The 25,326-nt window shown below is 44.2% G+C and overlaps 1 protein-coding gene across 2 annotated transcripts in view; it reads right to left on the bottom strand.

Moving 5' to 3' along the window:
- The window catches only part of LOC126475322 (solute carrier family 22 member 7-like), a 138,365-nt gene that overhangs the window by 58,673 nt on the left and 54,366 nt on the right, over nt 1-25,326 (bottom strand). For both annotated transcript variants that reach the window (XM_050103107.1, XM_050103108.1), the window contains exons 4-6: nt 15,541-15,698; nt 14,752-14,920; nt 4,036-4,257 (exon numbers count right to left, since the gene is read on the bottom strand). In XM_050103107.1, the coding sequence (XP_049959064.1) occupies nt 4,036-4,257; nt 14,752-14,920; nt 15,541-15,698 (549 nt within the window). The remainder of the gene's footprint in view (nt 1-4,035; nt 4,258-14,751; nt 14,921-15,540; nt 15,699-25,326) is intronic.

The following is a 25,326-nucleotide window of genomic DNA, read 5'->3' as shown; positions in this document are numbered from 1 at the left end:
TATTACGTAAAGGGGATGTAACAGATGAGACTTCTGCGGTTCTGAGTGAAGCCTTATGCGCTCAAAAATGCGGCATCACGTGCGTTCATTACCTTGTCGTTGACCGTCAGGGAGCGGTGGCCGGCGCAGCTCCGTCCAGCTCGCCCTCTCGGAAGCAACTCTCCCTAACTTCTCGTTACTACAATTTACCGAAGTTGGTTTAAAAAAACTATCTGGCTGTGTTTTCATCTAACCAATCAGGGTCTCAATGTTAACCTTAAGCTCTGCCTACAAAAATTCTGTCTATCCAATGAGAAACGTTATACTTTTCGTGGTGGGGCAATGTTTTTTAAAGTTTGCAACGTAACAGAGACGCGAAAAAGTCTCACGCTAAAACTTGCAGCTGGTGTGGTCTTTTTAGCGTTATCGTAAGATCTATACTGTTCTTCTGGAGGGCTCTATCTTATAACATGGGCTGGGGGGTGGTCCTAACGTAACAGAGACGCGAAAAAGTCTCACGCTAAAACTTGCGGGTGGTGTAGCCCTTTTTGTGTTGTCATAAGATCTATACTGTTATTCTGGAGGGGTCTAGCTTTTAACATGGGCTGGGGGGTGGTCCTGACGTGACAGAGACGCGAAAAAGTCTCACGCTAAAAACTTGCGGGTGGTGTAGCCCTTTTTGTGTCATCGTAAGATCTATACTGTTCTTCTGGAGGGCTCTAGCTTTTAACATGGGCTGAGGGGTGGTCCTGACGTAACAGAGACGCGAAAAAGTCTCACGCTAAAACTTGCGGGTGGTGTCCTAGCGGTTAGCTGGCGACGTGGGTGTCCGTCCGTCCCTTATCGTAGGGCCTTCCAGCTTAACACGGTTCTGCTCTCAGCTTCTGTTCTCGTTTCTCCCCTCGGAACTGCGTCTGTCTCACGGCGGGAAGGCATGACATGCATTTAGGCATTCTTGTGTTAGTCTGTGGTATTCCATTTGCTCACTCGTTACTCGTATTACTTTGGTTAATTTAATGTCACGATTTATTCGGAGCTATGTGACATACTACTGGATTTGCTTATCATGTCAGGGTTTTCATGGAAGGTGTTGGATTTGCCTGACACCTTGCAAACAGTTCCTCAAATGCAGCCTATATTCGACCCAGCCGATCACGAAAAGGTGAAACGACAGTAACATGCAATGGGAGCCAATGGACGTCCAACCATTTCGAACTCCTGAGCTACTACCATCTCCCAGCACTGTCAAGCAATCAGTCGCTGAGTATTCTCGAACTGAGGTGCCATGTAGGCCGACCCACTGTTCACATCTGAACTGCGTTTGGCACTCACTTCCCCTGCGGGTAAGAATAAGCAGCGCCCCAGAAACCATCAATTGTCCAGCAGTTCCTCAAATGCGGCCTATATCCGACCCAGCGGATCACGAAAAAGAAATACCGAAGAACAAGCAGTGCCCCAGAAACTGACGATCGGCCGGCAGTTCCTCAAATTCCGCCTATATTCGACCCAGCTGATCACGAAAAGGAAATATCGAAGAACAAGCAGCGCCCCAGAAACCGTCGACCAGCCAGAAGATCCTCAACTGCCGCCTATATTCGACCTAGCCGATCACGAAATGGAAATACCGAAGAACAAGCAGTGGCCCAGAAACCGTCGATCGGCCGGAAGTTCCTCAAATGCCTCCTACATTCGACCCAGCCAATCACGAAAAGGAAATACCGAAGAGCAAGCAGCGCCCCAGAAATCGTCGATCGGCCAGCAGTTCCTCAAATGCAGCCTATATTCGATCCAGCCGATCACGAAAAGGTGAAACGACAGTAACATGCAATGGGAGCCAATAGACGTCGAACCACTTCGAACTCCTGAGCTACTACCATCTCCAAGCACTGCCTAGCAATCAGTCGCTGAGTATTCTCGAACTGAGGTGCCCTGGAGGCCGAACCGCTTTTCACACTGGGTTTGGCACTCACTCCCCCTACAGGTAAGAACAAGCAGCGCCCCAGAAACCATCAATTGGCCAGCAGTTGCTCAAATGCCGCCTATATTCGACCCAGCGGATCACGAAAAAGAAATACCGAAGAACAGTCAGTGACCCAGAAACCGTCGATCGTCCAGCAGTTCCTCAAATGCCCCCTATTTCGACCCAGCCGATCACGAAAAGGAAATACCGCGGGAGGCTTTTGTATAGTCGGCTGCACTTCTCTCTTCCTTTCATGATGAAATCACCAGAAGTTGGACCCTTTATGGCCCTAAGTGCCTCTTGAAGAGCTCTAGAGCATAACATAAACAATTCAAACATTACAGAAACATCTAGAGCATTTATGTAATCTATCGACTCTCTAGACGTTAGCAGGAAGCCTTGTGGTCTACTATGCTATGGTATTGTGGGACAATACTTCTGTGATATGTCTGACTGTCTGTGATTCTCCACATCAAAAGAGTTAGTACAGTAAACAGGCTTTTTTAACAGTGGTAGCTGGTTAAATGCCTTTTAAAGTCATGAGAGCTACCCTGTTTGCTGCTTGTCATGGTTAGTCTACAATGCATCAATGACGCAACTATATAATCATATGTTCACAACATACACTCGTCAACCAGAACATTATGACCATCTACCTAATAGCCAGTTTATCCACCTTTGGCACGGATAACAGCAGCGACACAGTGTGGCATGGAAGCACTGAGGCCTTGGCAGGTCGCTGGAGGTCTATGTCGGCACACACAGATCACCTAATTCCCCTAAATTCCAGGGAGGGGGATGATGAGCGCTGACGCCACATTCAGTCTCATCCCAGATGTGTACAAATGGGTTCATATCTGGCCAGTTGGGGAGCCAGAAAGTCAACTGAAACTCACCACTATGTTCCTCAAACCACTCCAATAACACTCAAGGCCTTGTGGTATGGTGCATTATTTTCTTGAAAAAAGCCACTGTTCTTGGGAAACATGATCCTCACGAGGGGGTATATGTGGTCTCCAATCAGTATATGATACTCCTTGGCCGTCACGATACTTTGCACGAGCTCCACTGGATCCATGGATGCCCATATGAATGTTTTCCAGCTTAATGGAGCCACTCCAGCTTGTCTCTGACGTGCAGTATAAGTGTCCAGCGATTCGTCCCTTTCATCGGTATGGTGAAAGAGGTATTGGGATCCATCACACCTTGCAATGATCTCCCAGTGTGCCAACGTCAAGTGCTGATTGTCGGGTGCCCATTTCTGTCGTAGTTGCCGATGTTGCGGTGTTAACATTGGCACATGCATGGGTCGTTGGCTGCGGAGGCCCATCGTTAGGAGTGTTCAGTGCACTGTGTTTTCAGACACACTTATACTCTGCCCAGCATTTAAGTCTGACTCCAGTTCCGCCACAGTTCGCTGCCTGTCCAGTTTTACCAGTCTGCCCAGCCTGCAACGTCCAACATCTGCAATGAGAGATGTCTGCTCTAGGCCACGACGTCTGGATGTGGCCCCACATTCGTTTGGCCACGTGTTGAAGACACTCACCACAGCACTCATCGAACACCTGACAAGTTGTTCAGTTTCCGAAATGCTCGTTTCGAGCCTCTGGACCACCAAAATCTGCCCTTGGTGAAACTCAGATACATTGAATGGCTTCCCCATTCTACACACAGACAGTATTCTCACTGATACTACATGCATTGAATGTCGGTAGTCATAATGTTCTGGCTGATCAGTGTATTTTTACATTCATTATAAATTTCACTAAAATATATACATGAGTAGCTAATACGTTTAAAAGCAGAAAAACCACAAATTTTTAGCTTCAAAATAAGAGTAATTTTAAAAACCCTTTCACAGTGGAATATGTACAATGCAATTGATGAAATACGTAATCAAGTCAGATGTTACCACTACGATGATTCATCGGTTTCAGTCATCAGCAAGCAACCGTCATGTATTCCAGGTTTTTATTTTAAACAATGCTTTCACTCGGATCTAATGAACTAAAAGTATATATTCACCATCCACCGCCAAAAATTGACATTTTCGTTCGAGTTTAAAAAATTATATGAAAAAAATTAGATTCACAAACCTGCTAATAAGTAATAAAACTGTATTTTTAAAGAGATTCCTGTTGGTAATGATGCTTCTGATACCCATGTTTGGAGTTCTCTGTTCAGACAGGTAATTAAGCTTCATCAACGTGTCACAAGGTAGGGGCTTTCCATTTGTTGCTGCTACCCTCTCCAGAACCTTGAGAGCCTCTTCTGGTCGTCCTTTACTGAGTAGCCATCTCGGAGATTCTGGTAAATATCTACGGAACAAAAGGAGAACACATCAGGCTGCAAAACTCACCATTTCATTAAAGTTGCAACAGCACTCACTTGTACCCTTACGAGTACTGTAATCTCCAACTGTGCATCAGTGATATATAAGAGGGCAATACGGTTTGAATAAACCTCCTAAGATAGTTATGAACTTCAAAAACTTGCGTCAGTCATTCAGTTTTTATCTCAGCTCTTTAAATTAGAAAAAAATGTTAAGGGAAGTGAATATGCTGGTATCATTATCGATACTTATCTGATGTAGGAGTAGAGCGGTGGGCAAGATATTAAAAAAATTGTGCCACTAACAATGAAATCCAAGGCGTTGAACTAGAGGAATAATGTGCTAATTAGCAGAGATCGTTAAAAGAGATTGCAATTGCTTGACATTAGCAACTGGTTCAAGACATATGTCGGAGGGGAAACTGGAGTGGGAGGGGAGAATAAAAGAGAAACAGTAGCGGAAGAGGTAAAGTAAAGAAAGATGGAAAAGTAAATAAGCAGCAAAAATACACTGCCATTTGTGAAAAGTACATCACCAAGAAGGAATTACCCGAATAGCGCCACACTTGGTGGAAGCAGCGACGGGCGTGCAAGCACTAGTGATTAGTGATGAGGAGCTCGTGAATGAGTCGTTCAAATGAACGCTTCACTCCAGTGAAGTGTGAACTAACCACTCAATTTCAATGAACTGGTACTTCAAACTCTTCACAGATAGCACACTCCACACTTTTTTCTAGTTCATTCACTCTCTCCCCCTCTCCCACTACATCGCCGCTACGTCACTCATCCTCCCTTCACTTCAGTCCTCCCTCTACTGCCTGTCGACGAATCGCGCGGTGTTTGTGTGGAACGATAGGTTTACGAGGTGTTGGGGAGGTGAGGGGCGAGGAGAATGCAGCGTCAGCTGCTTCCTGCAGTGCTGACATCATTACCCGTGACTATTTGTGCAGTTAAACTTCGCGTCTACGGGTAGCCTACCTTTGGCAGCGCTTGCAGACAAATGAATATTAAAGATACAAACGAAGAGGCTGGCTGTGTGAGCATGCACAGCCAACATGAAAATAAGAGGTTTGTTAATAACACTGAAAGAGGGATTTTACGTGAAATCGTACCAATGACTACAGGTGACAGTTTACGTTTTGAATCTGGAGGATTATTATTCTTAACAAAAATAAAATCTACAGGAAAACTTCTGAATAATTACTTAACGTAGGTATATAGACTTTGTGACAGTGGTAAACATACTCATTCTATTTTGGATTAAGTTTTAAAAGGAACATAAAATTGGACTGCATTTCGTTGGTAGCCCTAGTTTTCAGTCCATAAATACAACAAATAATGTTTAATTTGGCAGATAAAGACTTTTTTGGGCGCTTCATGAGAAAATGTCGAGCAAGATTAAATGTAATACGTTCTTTATATGTGACAGGCTCCTCTGTTTATCTTTCCTTTGTCCCCCTCGACCATGCTCTATTTAAGTTAACTCAGACGCTGTAAGAGCGTAAAACGTTTCGTGCACGTTACTGCATAGTTCGGCCATCTGTTGGTAAAATTATGAAGTACTACGAAGCTTTATTGTACGAGCGAGGCGAAGCGAGCGCAGCCGCGACTGAGCTTCGAACTGGGCAACTTCGCCAGGCTTCCGTACTTCATGAATGAACTACTTCATTTGAACGCTTCACGGCAAAGAGTGAAATGAATGAAGTAGTTCACGGGAATGAACGAGTTCGACCCATCTCTACTAGTGATACGTTTTGCAGCGAGATGGGACACGTGTAGACCGAGCAGAGAGCCCTCTCGTGTCGGTCCGACAGGGTCGGTGTTGCGCCTAGTGTAGTCGGTGCACAGCTGTCACACAAAGTGGAAACAATACAGTGAGTGTCAGTACGCCTATTCGACGTCAAAGGGAGCCACATCGGCGTGTGAGCGAGTTCGAACGGGGCAGAATGATCGGTCTCCGGCAAACGAGGTTGTCATACCGTGACATTTCGGCTCGCACAAGGCATACTGCTACGGCAGTGATGCGTGTGTGGAAGCAGTGGATAGAGAAAGGTCTTACCCAGTGACGAGCGGGAACTGGACCACGGAACATGACCACAGCACGGGATGACCGTCAACTCGCCCACATGGCCTTTACGGACTGTACAGCGTCATCCACAGTGTTGGTTCCTCGCTGGAGCAGTGCAACAGGTGTGCACTTGTCTGCATCGACGGTTCGTCACCATCTGCTGTAGGTCGGACTGGTTTCACACATGCCATTACCTCGGCTTCCATTGTCCAGAAACCACAAGCTTCTCCGACTGCAATGGGTACGTGAACACTTGTAATCTTTACGGATGAGTCACGCTTCTACGTGCTCTACAGTGATGGCCGCATACGTGTCCGGAGGTACCGTGGTGAGCGCAACCTGGAGCTGCAAAGCAGACAAATACCAGGTTTGTTGTTTTGAGGCACCATTGGTTACAACAACCGATCTCGCCTCGTACGCATTGCGGGCACTTTGAACAGCAACCGGTACCTAATGGAGGTTGTGGAGTCTGAGGTACTCCGCCTGCTTTAGGCATCTCCACTGACAACAGGACAATTCCCGGCCACATGTTGCGAGGAATGTACAAGCCTTCTATGAAGAACGACTGGTACCATTGATTCCCTGGCCTGTACGTTCGCCAGACATGTCACCCATCGAACATATTTGGGCATATGGTTGGTCAGCACCTGGTGCTTCACAGTCTTCCAATAACTGGTGTAACAGATTTGTTAGCTCAGATACAAACTGCGTGGAGGGAAATCCCTCAGAAACGTATTCAGAACCCCATTGATTCAATGCCACGGCGTACAGCAGCACTAATTGCAGTGCATAGTGGCCACATGACATACTGAATAGTAGGGCTCAAAGGACATGTACAGATTTGAAAAAAATGGTTCAAATGGCTCTGAGCACTATGGGACTTAACATCTGTGGTCATCAGTCCCCTAGAACTTAGAACTACTTAAACCGAACTAACCTAAGGACATCACACACATCCATGCCCGAGGCAGGATTCGAACCTGCGACCGCAGCAGTCGCGCGGTTCCGGACTGAGCGCCTAGAACCGCGAGACCACCGCGGCCGGCACAGATTTGAAAATGTTATCATTTGTTACTTGTCATGTACCTAACTGGTGGCATTAAATTAACTGAATTCAAGCATTTCCATCTTGGTGTTGCAATTTCCACAAATGGTAGTGTATAAATGGTCGTAGAGCAGTAACGAGAGGAGCTCCAGTAAATTAGTTTAGAGTGACTGCGTGAGACACATGAAATAAGGACAATGCAAACAATATACTAAAAACTTGCTGAGCATCTAGGATGATCAATTTCAACAGTTTTGAGCTCTGAAGCGCCTTTTCTATAGCAAGCAGACACATGGCTGTTCGATGCAGGAGTCATGAAGGCCAAAAAAATTATGATAACAGAACAGAACAAATTAAAGACTCGCTAATGTGAAGTAAAAAAACAGTACAAAATTGTTAAGGCTTTCATGGCCACTTGTTGAGAAACTGCCTATTGGCTTCTTTTTTTGGGTTCTTCAGCCAACAATCATCTAATGATTTTACTGACGTTTCGCCAGCATGAGTGGCTGGCATTGTCAAAACTTCACCCTCCACTGATGGTGGTGAACTGGAGCCGAGCTCGAGGCCGCAGACTATATGCACCATCCGGGCCGCCATGCGTTGTTGCCATTTTTCGGGGTGCACTCAGTCTCGTGATGTCAATTGAGGAGCTACTCGACCGAATAGTAGCGGCTCCGGTCAAAGAAAACCATCCTAACAACCGGGAGAGTGGTGTGCTGACCACACGCCCCTCCTATCTGCATACTCATTGAGGATGACATGGCGGTCGGATGGTCCCGGGGACCACTTGTGGCCTGAAGACGGAGTACTACTATACTATACTATTTCATCTGATGGATGCTGAGTTTTGTGTGCAAACTCCATCAGCTTGGTACAGATTCCTTCATAGAATCTGTACATAGACAGCTGCCAGATTAATCGTTCCCCTAAAATATCCTGGTGTACATTAAGTTTTTAAAAGTATGCTCTTGCAGATGGGTGCACACACGTTCAGTAAAGAGTGTAACTCTTTGTGGGAAGTTCCCAGTGGCAACTGTTATGGTCGGATAAGTCACTGAAGGAGCTTGAGCAGTTCCATTGAACACTGTAACAATTTGCGTTAAAATGTGACATAAATGAACCCACTCATCCATGGATAGTATTTCTTATGTATCGCTATAACGAGGATTTTCAAAATCCAGCACTCTGTAGATCCAACATCATTCCAATAGTTACACATTTTCTGCCACTGTTGTTTTAAATAAATGTTGTATTAAACAAACACAACTTTCGTATCATATGGTTTTGGTTCACCTGCATGGAGAAAAGAAAATGAGTTACATACATACAGTTTTACCACCATTTTCTGCCATAGTCATCATCGTCACCACTATTTACAAGAAGGCTGCATTGCTGCTACACGTTTCAACATGTTCGCCCTTTGAATGTACGTCAGCGACTGGGAGATACATTTTTCAGCTTGTGCTCATAAATATCATGTGTCACAGTGTATGCAACTTTAAAAAGAAAAAAAATATATATCATCTTTGCTTACAATTATATAAGAAAGTATTTGCTGGGTTGTACATTCAGTTCATTATTATCACTCATGCTTTCAGTCTTTAAAAATAATAAAGTTATGAAACTTGATTCTAAACCTGATAAATGCTGATCAACAGTGTCAGTTGTTAATTTAAGTGAGGGCACAGAAAGTATACTGCAAATTCTGAACACCAGCCCATCAACCCATACTTTGAATATCCAATAATTCACTACTAAGCCCTCACATCCTGAGGTTTCTGGAACTAATCATCCCTGAATATATCTAGATACTGCAGCTGGCTATGGACTCCAAATGAAGGAAGAGGAAGCACATTTCCTATTCAAGTGCTTAATTAAAAATTATTGTGTAAGGCACTTCTTGACCTTTATAGTAAACTTATAGAAAGGCTATAATGTTTAAATGCATTGAACTATTATGTGTTTCCAGTACCTCTGATACCATTGCTATATGATATTTGACACTCCTTTCGATTGCTGTATCAAGTGTTGGAGTGTTGTGCTTACTTCTGAATGTGAACCTTGTTATAAACTTTATGATATGCACAAAGTCAGATAAAATAAGTTTTTCATATATAGGTTTTTCCTTTAAAAATATGCAGCCACAGTAGCTCAATCAGTTTGGTGATGACCCTATTATTTTCTTAGTAACCTCCTCAGATACCTTACTTAGTGAGCTATGATAGATGTACTTCTTCATAAACTTTAAAACTCGTACTTGAATAAGAGGATGGTGAAATTAATAAAAACTATGCTTGATTATTATACTATCGTACGTCAAAAAGCACACATTGGGTGCAGTATACCACCTTGCAGTGAGTTCTTTTTCACTTCATCAACAGCTGTACAGTATTCTCCAAATAACTGTTCTTATACTCCAAAAATGCAGCCTTTTTGTAGTTAAGACATATAGAAGCAAGAAAGGACTTTGTTATTCTTTCTCTAAATTCAGAATACATGGAGTTAATACTTATGGGCGTAATAGTTTATGACTTTGACACTGCACAGACTTATGAACTCATACACTGCTTTATGTTCTTCGCATGAACGCTATGGTCATGTCATCCTTGAATACAATTTTAATAATTGGCTGCCATTGACTAAGTCTGGCTAATATAACCAATAATGCATTTCCTACATCACTTAAGTTCACAACACTTTAATGGCACAGATGTATGGAGGAGTCTCCAGATGCTACGTTGAGTGCTGTATCTCCATACATCACTATGGCAGCCTCAAACCAAAGCAGTAGATGACTTGAGGAGAATGAGATGGGTCATACTCTGTGGTCGTATGGCTACCAATGTGTGGCGTTGCACACACAGCTCATTCTAACCCATCAGGCTAATTTTACTTTAATACCATGTTTGACATTCTTAATTTCCATTGGTACATGACAGACACGTGCTTTTATGCCTACATTTACAGGCTTTGATATTCAGGCCATTGAATTATATGTTGCGACAACAGCATTACACTAGAACCACTTAACTATGGCTTTGTGAATGGTTATATGTCCTGATCAAATATATCTGGTAGCTCGTATGTGCACTCCTGCAGATTAACGATTGGTCGCAGTGCAGCCAATAGATGCTCGAAGAGATGTGTATCTAGCTTCAACATGGCAGTAATGCTGCATGGGGTGTCTGTTGTCTCTTGAAAAGAACACACACACACACACACACACACACACACACACACACACACACACACACACACACACACATACAGACCCAACACATAGTAGCTATGACAGGATATGGTTAGTAAAAATACTTACATTCAAGTGTGACAGCATTCTTCTTCTTACTCTTGTAGGATGTGGTGACTGATCTCTTCTGAAATTTCGTGATCCTTCGATCATGGTGAACAGAACAGAAGTGACAGGCGGATAGTAGGTTTTGGCTCAGTCGGTGAATGGTGGGGGTAAGCAACTGCAGCACCACCAGATATCTGATGTCATAGTTTGCATTAAAGTCAGCATTTATGTTATGTGTTTCCTATCTCATAGTGTGTCACAGTCTGCCATTGTGTTCCATTTTTCTGATATCATAATGTAGCGCTATAGTCCGACACCTTTAAAGCCATCTTGTTATTCTGTAGTCCGTTATCTTGGCAGCTATCTTGTGACATCATTGCACAATTGCCTGAAAAGGGGGTGGGGAGGGGGGGATGACAGGAATTGAAGCCAATTAAAAAGCCATTAATTGAAGTGACACAGGGTGAACTTAGCCTTGCTACTCTAGAATTGTACAGTCTTATCAAGATTTGCGAAATGATCTGTAGTGTCTGAAAAAATTCGTAACTTGCCATAGAGACGAGTACAGTATTGAATTAAAATGTGAGGATGACACGTGGAAGACTTCATTTAGGTTATGAGTGTACAGTAAATTGTAACATGTATCGTGCTGAAGCAGACAACTCGTTTGTAGACCCACGTTTGCTGGCAAGCTTTTGCTTCTGTTATCGCATATTTTAACCCAAGGCACTCTTAGCTGTTAATTATGATATACGAGGTAGGATTAGTTCCATCCATTGCTGTTTCTGGTTCGGGTGTTGAGACTTCAGCTCCAGACTCAGCCACAACTTTCTTTCTGCAGGGGAACTTTCATGAGAAAGTTTCTGTGTTTGCATCAGTTATTGTAGTCTGTGGTGATGCTACTGTTATATGTTGTTTTTCACTGGCGTTACCGAAAAAAAATTGTTCAAATGAAAGTTGAGGGAAACGGATACATCGAGCCATAAGTTCCTCAAAACTCGATGCCGACAGCCCTGTCACGCACATTATCCTTCTCTCCAATATCTCCATAACTACAGTTGAACATGAATGTGTTCAGAACGCATGTGGAGCACTGTTAGCACATGGACGTCGCCACTGCTTTTGTCTACAGGAGGCATATTTTAAACCTACGGACGCCCTGTGGGTAGGGGATAGATACTTCAATGAAAACAAAAAAAAGAATCATTGGCGAGAGAACTCAAGGATGTGTGACAGTCTGTATGAATGACTTACGTCACTCCACTGCTATCTCTTGCATAAGAGCTAGTCAGATTTTGCTATAAAAGCACAGCCCATGTAATCTTGGACTGTGTAACGTTTGTCTGTCGTGGATGGAGGGTTTCTTCCTACCTTATTTCCTACCTCCCTCACTCGGTCTGTTCCTAGGAGATGTTAATGCACCATGTGTTTTGGGACTCTATGGCAAATTTTCCCAGGTTCAAGGTGTTGAGAAGCCATTCCCAATGACGCCGACCATACTGCCTTCATTGCCCTTGAATCAGCCTTCTCGCTTTCTCTGAAGCACATCTTCTACTCTGTCTGCAGAATATGCTTTTTCACCTCTAGTACCTCTTAATCCATCCCGTCAGATGCTAGGGAATAGTCATAGGCTAACTAATAGCTCATTTGTTTCCTCAATGTTGATCTATCCCACCAGACCCTAGAGAATGTTCATAGGCTAACTAGTCACTGGTCTGTTTCCTCAACGTCCCCTTTACTGTCCACCACCCTTAAGCAAATATTACTACAACAATAAAATAGCTAAGACTAACTTTATTCTACAGAGTTACATGGAAGCGTCTCTTAGTAACAGTCTGAAACAAAGCTAACAAAGGATGAAACCTGCTCACTACCGTGACACACAAATTGCGACTTTTTACTATTTTTCAGAAATTCTCCCTCCGTTTTTATCAGTCTCTGTTGAGCCTTAACCTGAAATCTCTTCATCTCATTTTTTTTTACATCCATCTAATCTCTTCCACAGGCAACCTTTACCAGCTAACTAAGCTCACAGTTCACTACAGATTTCAGTAGTACCTCTAGGAATCCAGAGCATTCCGCAAACTAGAGCTGACAAATCCCACTATCTCTGGTCTTCTCAATAATACTGGTGCTATGAAACGCCTCTAAAAGTCTATACCGCTTTCAATTTGCGCCATACATAACATATTCATCCCAAAGGCACTTTCTTCTTCATCGATATATCCATTCTGAAATTGGCCCTTACTGCAAAGTATAGTACATTCCATCTCTGTCCGTTCTACAAAAAAGACTCTATCGGAAGCTCCATCACAAAGTTTCCACATAGCTCACACCAAGCTGTTAATACACTCCTGGAAATTGAAATAAGAACACCGTGAATTCATTGTCCCAGGAAGGGGAAACTTTATTGACACATTCCTGGGGTCAGATACATCTCATGATCACACTGACAGAAGCACAGGCACATAGACACAGGCAACAGAGCATGCACAATGTCGGCACTAGTACAGTGTATATCCATCTTTCGCAGCAATGCAGGCTGCTATTCTCCCATGGAGACGATCGTAGAGATGCTGGATGTAGTCCTGTGGAACGGCTTGCCATGCCATTTCCACCTGGCGCCTCAGTTGGACCAGCGTTCGTGCTGGACGTGCAGACCGCGTGAGACGACGCTTCATCCAGTCCCAAACATGCTCAATGGGGGACAGATCCGGAGATCTTGCTGGCCAGGGTAGTTGACTTACACCTTCTAGAGCACGTTGGGTGGCACGGGATACAAGCGGACGTGCATTGTCCTGTTGGAACAGCAAGTTCCCTTGCCGGTTTAGGAATGGTAGAACGATGGGTTCGATGACGGTTTGGATGTACCGTGCACTATTCAGTGTCCCCTCGACGATCACCAGTGGTGTACGGTCAGTGTAGGAGATCGCTCCCCACACCATGATGCCGGGTGTTGGCCCTGTGTGCCTCGGTCGTATGCAGTCCTGATTGTGGCGCTCACCTGCACGGCGCCAAACACGCATACGACCATCATTGGCACCAAGGCAGAAGCGACTCTCATCGCTGAAGACGACACGTCTCCATTCGTCCCTCCATTCACGCCTGTCGCGACACCACTGGAGGCGGGCTGCACGATGTTGGGGCGTGAGCGGAAGACGGCCTAACGGTGTGCGGGACCGTAGCCCAGCTTCATGGAGACGGTTGCGAATGGTCCTCGCCGATACCCCAGGAGCAACAGTGTCCCTAATTTGCTGGGAAGTGGCGGTGCGGTCCCCTACGGCACTGCGTAGGATCCTACGGTCTTGGCGTGCATCCGTGCGTCGCTGCGGTCCGGTCCCAGGTCGACGGGCACGTGCACCTTCCGCCGACCACTGGCGACAACATCGATGTACTGTGGAGACCTCACGCCCCACGTGTTGAGCAATTCGGCGGTACGTCCACCCGGCCTCCCGCATGCCCACTATACGCCCTCGCTCAAAGTCCGTCAACTGCACATACGGTTCACGTCCACGCTGTCGCGGCATGCTACCAGTGTTAAAGACTGCGATGGAGCTCCGTATGCCACGGCAAACTGGCTGACACTGACGGCGGCGGTGCACAAATGCTGCGCAGCTAGCGCCATTCGACGGCCAACACCGCGGTTCCTGGTGTGTCCGCTGTGCCGTGCGAGTGATCATTGCTTGTACAGCCCTCTCGCAGTGTCCGGAGCAAGTATGGTGGGTCTGACACACCGGTGTCAATGTGTTCTTTTTTCCATTTCCAGGAGTGTACATGCACTGCCACATAACATTCCATCCAGTGCAGTCATCGACCCATTTAACGACCTTCATTAGGAACAGTTCAGCACACGTATATAGGTAACTGCACTATAAACAGCTCATGAATCTATATCACTACATTACATATTTTTTAATATTCCAAATAAAGATAATACTGCAAAACGTCTAGGTGATAAAAATTTAGGCTGGAGAGCTGGGATACAATTTATGACAACTTGCTCATATTAAAAGAGAGTCAGTTGACCGATCAAGGAGAACAGGAAGGCAATTCCCTACAAAAGTACTTACCTATGCAGCAACAACGGAATGAAGCAGGGGACAGATGAAAGCAGTAGAAAGTGAACCCAGTTTCGTAACAACATTGCTGCCAGTGCCATAGAAATTGGTCCCAAACAGTAAAACACAAATACCAGAAAGTTGACGAGCGAGCGATGTTTGATGCCAGTCAGTTCGATTCCTGAAACAGATACACCGATAACGGGGTGAAATTCCTGTCATCTTGAGTCCTGCGGCTGCAACCGAAATCACATACATCAGAATTCAAGAACGAGTAATGTAAATACATACTTTGACGGTAATTATGGAAGAACTAATTTGGTTTACATTCTTTCCAAAGATGAAAGGTAGTGCACAGTTAATAGATGTTCGCTTAAGACATTTTAAGCATATAAGCATGAACCTATAGAGGTAACGCGTGGGTACGAAAGGTATTTTACAAAATGATTGTAACACAACGCAAACGTTTACAAAACAGACACGGTAGTATTACTTAAAAATGCAGTGTAAAACGGACATTGTGATACGCGTTTCGTAAGGCAAAAAATGTTAAGGCTCTACAGAAACTTTCTTATCTGTTTCTACGAAGTCAACGAGACGGAATAAATATATACATGAATGTGTCAGTAAATATAAACGAAACCATGAGCTACAAATGTTTTGGAGAACAATATATTGTGTGCTGTTCGGTTTTAATCTAGTAATCTAGTTTTAATCTAATAATCTAGTTTTATAGTTTTGACTGAAAAGTAATGTGCAGCTATATTTATGCCTGAGTGTTTCAAAGTGAGAGAAACTCACCAATGGCTGCAGCAGACTCCGTGCAAGGCAAGGCTGGACCCTCTGCTATCGCTGCGAGAGCGACATAGAGCGGGAAGACGGGCGCCGAAACTGTCAGCAGTGACCGGGATACCGCCATCATGCTTACGCTCGTGAGAAACTCTATCCTCCGGCCAAATCTGAAAAGCATAAACAGTTTCGGTATAGTGACAAGCGAAACAATAAGTATCTCAGTGCAAGCCATTAGGAAAACATAAAAAATTTTGCTGTGGAATCTATACCTGATATAACACAACTTTGGTGTTCCATTGAGAAATGAGTTCTACAGTTCCAAATGTATTCAGTTTCCATTTGTAGTAAATGATGACTACTTCCCTTAATAAATTGTAAAAATTATTGTGCAGACATCCGATCGAAATTTTCTAGTTACATCTACATTTACGTGCACATAGGCCTACATGCTTGGAAAGCAACCATACGGTGCGTGGCAGAGGATACCTTGTACTCTTTCTCGTTCCACACGCAAACGGGGCAAGGTAAAAACGACTGTCAATGTGCCTCCATACGAACCCTTTCTTCTCTTGTCTTGCTTTCACGGTCTTTACGCGAGATGTACATTGCTGGCAACAGAATCGTTCTGCAGCCAGCTGTAAAGGTCAGTTCTCTAAACGTTCTGACTAGTGTTTCCCTCGAGAGATTTCCGTGTGAATTCACAGAGCATTTCCGTAACACTTTGTTATATACCAAAATAATATCTAAAAATTCGTCCAAGTTCTGTCTTAGCTGCTCCCAGAACTGAACCGCCTGTGCCAATAATCAGTAGACTGCCAGATAGGGGGAAATGCCGAGCGACATGCGGCAAACACGGGAGCTATAGTAACACGGGAGAGAACAACCGAGCACCCAAGTCTGTAAGCGAAGCATAATATCATGCAAGCCGAGAGATACCGTCATACTAGCGACAAAGGAGAGTTTCGTAAGGAAGGCTAGGTACAACGCAACACTGTACGTGTCGAGCCAGCAGAAAAGAGCTTCTGAAAAGTTAAGCTGCGAATGTCTGAAGTTATTAGGAGAGCTTACACAGAGGGAAAACCAGAACATGTGATGTCGTAGCCATCCCAATCGCTGCAGGCCGCACGGGAAGCGCCAACATAAATACTCCACCCTTCTTGACAACTGTCTGGTTGCTGAATACTGATTGCCGGCGACTACCCAGTGCGAAGTCTCAGCCGTTGTGTCAGTTGCAGCTGTCCAGTGAGAGGGGAGGCTAAGGAGGTCCACTGGCATGCCTGCTGTTTAGATCTTCTATGAAACCATGAGGCCGGCTGAAAGGATGCTGCTGCTCCCATGTGCACTGCCAACTTCTTAGGCAACACAGTTGGGCTGCAGAGGCTGCCATCATCCTGCAGGCCTGTTGGAGGCCTGACCTGCGTGACCTGGACACTGTCCATCATTCAGTTTCAAGAGGGAGAGCACTCCTGTTGCTCATCCTGTTTCTTAGGCCAACACGCTGATGGCTCCTGTTTCCTAAATGGGGGTGAGAGCCCCCCTATGAGCCATCGATTACGTCAGATCGACCCAGGGTGAGACTCTTGAGTGCACTTTTCCACGTCAACGAGAGTACTTAGGAGATCGATACACAGAGCTGGAGGCCGCCGGATTCCATGGATCAAAGGCGGCCCTGTGATACAGCAGGCTCCACCCAATGCTTCACTCTGCTGGTTGTACTGTGAGTAGAGTGCGCACTGGTTCTCCTCTGTTGATAAAGCGCGGCTCCATCTGCTTGATTGTCGTGTAGTGCTTTGGAAGACAATCCCATTTTAGTGCCCAATGAAAGTGTTAGGTCAATCATATTTTCCTGGCGCTCTGCAGTGTAACTAGGTCCTCACCACCGCATCCCGCCCGACTCTTTCCTGACGACTGTAGGAGTTGGGGATTGGACTCCTATATCTACTGTCAGCAAGTGGCTACCAGTGGTAGAGACGTCTACACTGATGCCACACCCAGACATCTAGGACAACAGCAGCTTACCATACATGGAGCTCTGATGTGATGTCAATATCTACGAGTTGAATTTCATACAGATTTGGTGGGGTAAGTGAGAGATACTTGTTTACTTTACTGTTCTTTATTTTCTTATGGCCATGTTGAGCCGTAGGGACCATCACAGTACGTTAAGCGCGTCGTTTGTTAGACCGCAGGAACCTACAAACACGTCTCAGATCCGTGGGAACACTAGGGATGTTACTTGCAGCCAGCGAGGTATCCATACAGTAATTTATCTCGGCATGACTTGCCGTGCATTTAGGCTTTGTCAGCTACCTGTAGTAGATGTGGGAGTGTTGCTCACGTAGCACACCAGTGTGCAGAATCTCGCTGGGTATGATACAGCATAAAGATTAAGTACAGGTCAATTCCTGTTTTTGCCTAGTTTGTGTGCAGTTTCCTTCTTTTCTCGTGTAACGGACGGAGTTTAGACAAATGTAAGAAACTCGAGCAGCGACTCTGAATTAAACGGTGGAAGCTCTGAAGAGGCAGATAGCCGCGTTGTTACAAACTGCAACGCAACAAGTGAAGACGGTAAAGCAATGGTAAGGGGAATAGAGCAATGGGACGCCATTGGCGGCCAAAAACTCCTTGATACAGGAGAAAATAAAACCCTGTCGAGTGTATTCACACATTCCGTCAGTCGTACAGTAGCTATCCCATATCGCCATTTTCAGGGAAATCAACCGAAGATATATTTATTTTTTTAGTGATATAAAGGGTGCCACCAAACTGGGAAAATGGTCGGAAAAACGTCGTTGAATATGGCTAAATTAAGGTTAGTGGGTGACGCGAAAATTTATGTTATGTACCACGAGACCCTCAGTGAGGTCCAAACGTTTAATGAATTGGCTGACCGTTTAACGCAGCGCTATCGGAACCAGGACATCATGAGGCACTTGAATGAAAAACTCAATGTAATATACCAGAAGTACGGTGAATCAGTGAAATTCTTCTCTGACAGCATTAGGAAACTGAACTCACAAACACAGAATGCGGAGGCTGGCCAAGTGATTGTGTATGAGGCAAAGAATAGGGCTCTGGGTGTATTTCTAAGGCACATTTCTCCTGATGTGTCACGGACGTCAGAATGCAGAACCCAAATGACTTATCTGTTGCCGTTAGGACTGCTACACAATTTGACGGGATCGACATGGCTACACTAAGACAGAGTGATAGCGGTGTTTTTCTTTCTGAAGTGAAGTGTTTTATGTGTGAGCGCACTGCTCACATCAGGAAACAATGTCGTCAGCCCAAAACTTATGAATGTGAAGAGGTGGGTCACAAAGCACGTGATTGTCCGAAGAAACTACGGGTCAAGCAACTTCCTAATAATCGATCGTTAAACAGGTATGGGGGACCGTCATCAGATAGCATTCCCAGTAGAACACGAGACTGCAGAAACGTATGCAGAGACAGGGTGTTGTTTACCAGGCAAAGTAAATGATAAGGATCATAAATTTCTACTGGACACAGGGGCTCATGTGTCAGTAGTTAGTTTGGATCTCTTGGGCAGAAAGAGTCTGCGTTCGCTAAAGTACAGGTTACGGAGAGTAAATGAATCTGACGTGAAGTCATTGGGGATAGCGCTGTTCAGTTTTAACGTGTTTTCGAGAAAATGTGTAAGTATTTCCGCGGTTAGTGATGGGACTCGACTTTCTCGCTGAATATCACAAAGTGTAACTGTTTCCGCAGTGGGTAGCAGTTACAAGTGTTAAGCTATCTTAAGGTTCACCGCAAGATATAGCGACGTTGATCTGGGTGAGCGTAGGTATGGATATACCTAAGGATTTATTATATGTTGTACAGCCACTGGAAACTAACGAAGAATTGGGTAAATCACACACTATTTTCCACGCAGAAGTATAGTATGTGTCAGTGACATGAACAAAGATTTTGCGGTTCTGGTTCATCTTGATAATTTTGGCAGGAACGAAGTAGTCTGCCAGAGGGCTTACTAGTTACTAATTTGGATGTTTTGGAGGAAAATGACATGGGTAGATCAAGTGAGGACCTCTGCCGCAAGCAAACCGTCAATGCATCTGCATACATCGGAAGTGAAACATTTACAGGAAAATGCTAGAGAAGCCCTAGAAGGTTTGTTACTGTAGCTCATAGATTTGCTTGACCCGAGTGGTTCGTTATCAGCAACGTCACTCACGCAAAACAGAGTACCAACAGGTAGTAATGCTCCAGTGTACAAGAATCCCTACTGAATTCCGAATTGTGTCCAACAGATAACGGAAGAATTTATCGACTAGCAGCTAGCTGGCGGTATTATTATGTATAGTGGTAGTCCGTGGGCAAGCAGCCGTAATTTTTTCCCCGAAAAAGTCACCAGATGGGACTAAAACACACAGATTTTGCTGTAACTACCAATACTTCGTTGCACGAACGATCACTGAGGCACATTAGATACCAAACAAACAGAGACTTTCGACAACTTGGGTCACTGTAACTATTTCTCCACAATGAATTTTAACAGCAGATATAACCAAATAGAAGTAGCAACAGAGGATCGACCAAAGACAGCTTTTTTCATACTATGGGGTCATTTCCATTATTGTCGAATGTCATTCGGACTCAAGAATGCACCTGTCGCTTTTCAGAGATTATTAGATGGCGTACTTAGAGAAATGAAACCAAAACAATGTATGATCTATCTGGATGACGTAATAGTGACTGAAAAGGACGGTAAGAGCATGTGAAATGTTTGGAGGAGACATTCAGAACACTAAGAACAGCATGACTAACAATTAAACACCGATAAATGTCATTTTGCGACAAAAGTAAATTATCTTGGGCATATAATTAGCAAGGAGGATCTGAGAACACATCCACGCTTGGTCTCAGCAGTTCAGAATTTTTTGCCATCGAAGACAGGTGAATAGTTGCGAAGGATCATTGGGCTCTGTAACTATTATCGTTGGTTCATAATGGACTTTTCTGAAATTGCCAGACCTTTGAATCGTTTGTTATGGAAAGGAGCAAAATTTGAATGGTCTACAAAATGTCAGTTGGCGTTCAGTATTTTCAAGTGAGCACTGACATTAGACCCAGTTCCGATATTCCCTGATTTTGAAAAAGAATTTATTCTGTTTTGTGATACGAGTAACATCGATCTGGGGTTTGTCCGAGGACAGAACAGGCAAATAACGCCCTGTAGCATACAAATCTGACAGCTGAACAAAGCGGGGCAAAATTGTCCCACGATTGAGAAGGATGTACTATCAGTAATTTAGGCTATTTCTTACTTCTGTTCTTGATGATGTGGCCAAAAGTTTAAGATAGTGATGGATCACGCTGTTCTCACAAGGTTGTTAGGACTGAAGGATCCTTGCAGCAGATTAACAAGGGTACATCGTTTGAGTGAATTTGATTACAAGGTAATACACGAACCAGGGTAAAGCCATGCTAACGCCGACAGTTTGAGTACAAAAAACTGCAGTTCTACAAACTCTGAATGGGAGAGTTGCTGGATGACGAAAGGCTCAAGCTGCTGATGGTGACTGTCAACATTTCGAGACGCAACCTCATTTCGTGATGCACTACAGCTTGCTGTGCAGAACAAAAACTGCAGATTACAAGTGGGAGTACCTGCAGCATTCTAGAGCGAAATCTTGCCACAAACACAAGATCATATGTTGTCAGGCCATGGTCGGCGAAAAGCAACTGATTGACGAATTGCCGAAAAATTTTCGTGGGAGACTAGAAAACGTGTCGAGCAATGTGTCAGCAACTGTGTACTTTGTGCGCAGCGAGTTGATATTACCCACCGACAAATTCCTTAACAACATCTACGTGGAGTATCTACGCCATTTGAAATGCTTGGAACACACATTGTAAACCCATTTAATAAAACGACATCAGCAAACAGATGAATAATTACTATAATTGACCATTTCTGGTGTTAATAGTAATGGTTGCAATTGGTGACCATAAAACGAGTACAGTTACTCAAGCATTAGTAAATAATTGGTTGCTCACATTTGGCATTCTGGACACATTAATTACAAACGAGGCTACCAATTTCGTATCTGATCTTATGAAGCAATTTTGTCGATTTATCCGGATTCGCAAGCTGCGAACAAGCCCCTGCCACCTTCAAACCAATGGGAGAACAGAGAGAGTTTATCACACGATCTGGAAGATGTCGAGCTATTGCGTTAACACTAATCATAAAAATTTGGAGGCATATTTAAATTTTGTAGCTGCCACGTACAGTTCTGAAGTCCGTAAGTCTACTAGTCTGTCGCCAGAAAAATGCCTTTACCGTTTGAAGTAATTAAGCTGAACCTTGGATCCGACATCTAATCAGTAAAAACGTTTACTAAGGAATTACAACACATTTGGCAACAAATAAAATGCAAAAATACGGAAGTTTAGAGAGACAAGAGCAGATACTACAATGGAATTGGAAATTTATGGTAAGGTCTTATGGGACCAAGCTGGTGAGGTCATGGGACCCTAAGCCTACACACTACTTACTTATAATTTTATGTTCAGTTTTGTATTTTGGATCTATAATTTTGATTATTATAAATTGTTGTGCGTTGCTGTATTCTTCTTTGCGGTATTATATTTTAGATCTCAAGATGACTCATGTGTAGATGAAACTAGTAATGAAAATAAAAATTTATTTGCGATCTTATGTTCGGCGATTTCAGTCCTTAATAAAAAAACTTGCAACAGAGCCCATGTCTCCAACGATGACAATATCAGCAAGCACGATAAACTGCTTCTCTGTTCTTTCCAGCATACGATCTCCTAGCGTGCTTGATGGATTTGTTAATTTTAGTAATCATCGTCGCTCTGATGATGTCATGATCACTTATCCCTGTCTTCTTACTGACACTGTCAGTATGGTTAGATATGTTTGTGGCTACAAGGCCTCAAATATTTCCATTACTATGGGTTTTAGAGCCAGTTCATGATCGTTTTTGGAAACTGTGTTCGAAATTATTCTACACGACTGTATGTCCGTATCGACTGCTGTGAATTCCTAGACGTCTCACTCCATAATCTACATGCAAAAGTCGCCTGCCACTGATATTGCATGGTTGCAGTATTTAGGTGCTAGTATTTTTAAATGTTCTTTTAATTACTCTATAATTGCCACGGCGGAATAAGGCAGCCGAAAAAAATATCGGATGACTAACTTGACTTCATCGAGGTTGCCTAGTGGTGTCCAGGTTATTTTGCAGCCTGACTCAATTTCGACCTCGATAGATGTAATGTATCTGTCGATTACAACGATGATATCTAGCTTGTCTCTTCGATATACGTCCCATGCCTCATCATATATGTCGGAGCTATTTACATGCTTGGGATTTCACCCTGCTCTCGGTTCCGATTAAACACTGAGGGGAAAAAAAGTCGGAACACCAAGAAGAGCTATGCGACATAAACGGAAGTTGGTAGGCGTGTTTCTAGTTTTCAATCTGAAAGATGATGTCTATTAAAATTTCACGCCTGTCTTGTACGAGTGGCGTTAGTTGCGCCACTATGAGGACACAAATTAGGTTTGCTTTAAATACACGCTGTAATGGCTGTGACCGTTAGTTACCTCTGCGATTGGCCTTGTTGAATTGATGTCAGTCAAGAATGCCTTTAAGGCGACAAAGACACCATTATCAACGCCTCACTGAGTGAACGAGATCGTGTAATAGTGCTACGAGAAAATAGATGTTTCTCCTGTAATATTTGCGGAAAGATTTGGCAGGAATGTAGCCGCTGTACATGATTGCTGGCAGCGGCGGCCACGAAAACGTACGGTCGCAAGAAGACTGGGCTCCGGACGGCTACATGGCACCATCGAGAAAGAAGACCATCGCGTTCGGCGTGTGGCTGTGGTGCACCGTACTGCATCTGCAGCAGCAGTCTGAGCACCCGTTGGCACCACAGTGACACTACGAACTCTTAGAAAACGGTTACTTCAAGCACAGCTCCGAGCCAGACGCCCTGGTAGCGTGCATTCCATTGACCCCAAACCATCGGCATTTGCGACTTCAGGAGCGTCAAGCGAGAGCCACTGAGGGGCAGGGTGGAGGTCTATTGTGTTTGCTGATGAAAGCTGGTACTGCCTCGGTGCCAATGATAGCCGTGTGAAGGACCTGCAACCAACCCTTCTGCGTACTAGACACACTGTAGCTACATCTGGAGCTATGGCTGAAGTACTATCTCGTATGACAGCAGGAACACTGTCATGGTTATCCACGCATCCTGACTGCAAATATGTACGTCAGTGAAGTGATTTGCGCTGTTGTGCTGCCATTCATGAATAGTATTCCAGGGAGTGTTTTCCAGAAGGATGACGCTGGCCCACGTACCGCTACTGTAGTCCAGCATGCTCTACATGTTGCCTTGGCCTGCTAGATCATCTGATCTGTCTCTAATCGATTACGTACGGGACATCATCTACTCCAGTATCATGCACAGCCATCACTAACCGTCCCTGTATTGACCGATCAAGCGCGAAAGGCGTGAAACTCCATCCTTCAACCTGACATCCGGTACTTGTATCCCTGCCCGGTTGCATGCTCGCGTTCAATATTCTGGTGGCTACGCCGGTTATTAATGTACTAGCATTTCACAGTTGAAATGACTTATCTCACGCTTACTTTTAATATTAATCACTTAAATATGTTACCTAGGCAAATGTTCCTGGATTTTAATTACTCTTACGTTAATTATTTTTGTTTTTGCAAGTTTTTTGCGTCAGTGTAATTTGAGTCACAGCCTTCCTGGCTCGCGGTAAATTTGGGGGCTTTGTTAGGAATGCTTCGGCAATTAACTGTTACAATTTTCATGATCGAAGTGTCTTTATTTTTTAAGCGATCTGATTTCGCTCTCTGCACATCGTCTGGCGAGGGTTTACTAGAGGACCTCAAGCTGTCGCCTAGCCCAACAAACTCCCATGAGCACTCCACAAGTACTCTGCTATCGGCATAACATATTTCTGTCTAGTGCACCGCTCGCCTATCAAGGGAAATCCTACAATTCTGCAACGTATAACGTAGGTAATCAGTGGAAAGTTCAGTAGTAAATCTAAAAAATTATATAACAATGATGATCTCTTTGCCTTGAGGAGATGATTAATATTCATTAATAGGGTCATTTTTTAAAGTATTGAATAACGTCTCGCCTTAATCTTAACAAACATCGCCGACTTTTACATATATAATAAACTGGTCCGACACTACATCTGACCGAGCGAGGCGGCGCAGTGGTTAGCACACTGGACTCGCATTCGGGAGGACGACGGTTCAATCCCGTCTCCAGCCATCCTGATTTAGGTTTTCCGTGATTTCCCTAAATCGTTTCAGGCAAATGCCGGGATGGTTCCTTTGAAAGGGCACGGCCGATTTCCTTCCCAATCCTTCCCTAATCCGAGCTTGCGCTCCGTCTCTAATGACCTCGTTGTCGACGGGACGTTAAACACTAACCACCACCACCACCACTACCACTACATCTGATAGTAGTGAACACTACCCCTAGAGTACGCCATGACGAGCAGCAAGTCCGTTTTCGGTAAATTCTTAGCTACAGTATAGAAATGTGGTTCCGATCCTAGTAAATCGGAATGTGTTTGATTAACATTGCTAAACATGACTGCAGAATAGTTTTCTGTAAGCTCTCATTGGGTGAACTGTTTTAGCTTAGTATAAATGAGCGGTTACTGCGAATGACGAAACTCTAAGACGCGATTCTCGCTGAGGCGATACGATATGCCGCACGATTCCTTGTAATAAAAGTGGTGTG

Source organism: Schistocerca serialis, chromosome 4 (assembly GCF_023864345.2).
Source record: "Schistocerca serialis cubense isolate TAMUIC-IGC-003099 chromosome 4, iqSchSeri2.2, whole genome shotgun sequence".
Lineage (NCBI taxonomy): Eukaryota > Metazoa > Arthropoda > Insecta > Orthoptera > Acrididae > Schistocerca > Schistocerca serialis.
The sequence above is the reverse complement of the archived record's forward strand: the minus strand, read 5'-3'. Positions and strand labels throughout refer to the sequence as shown.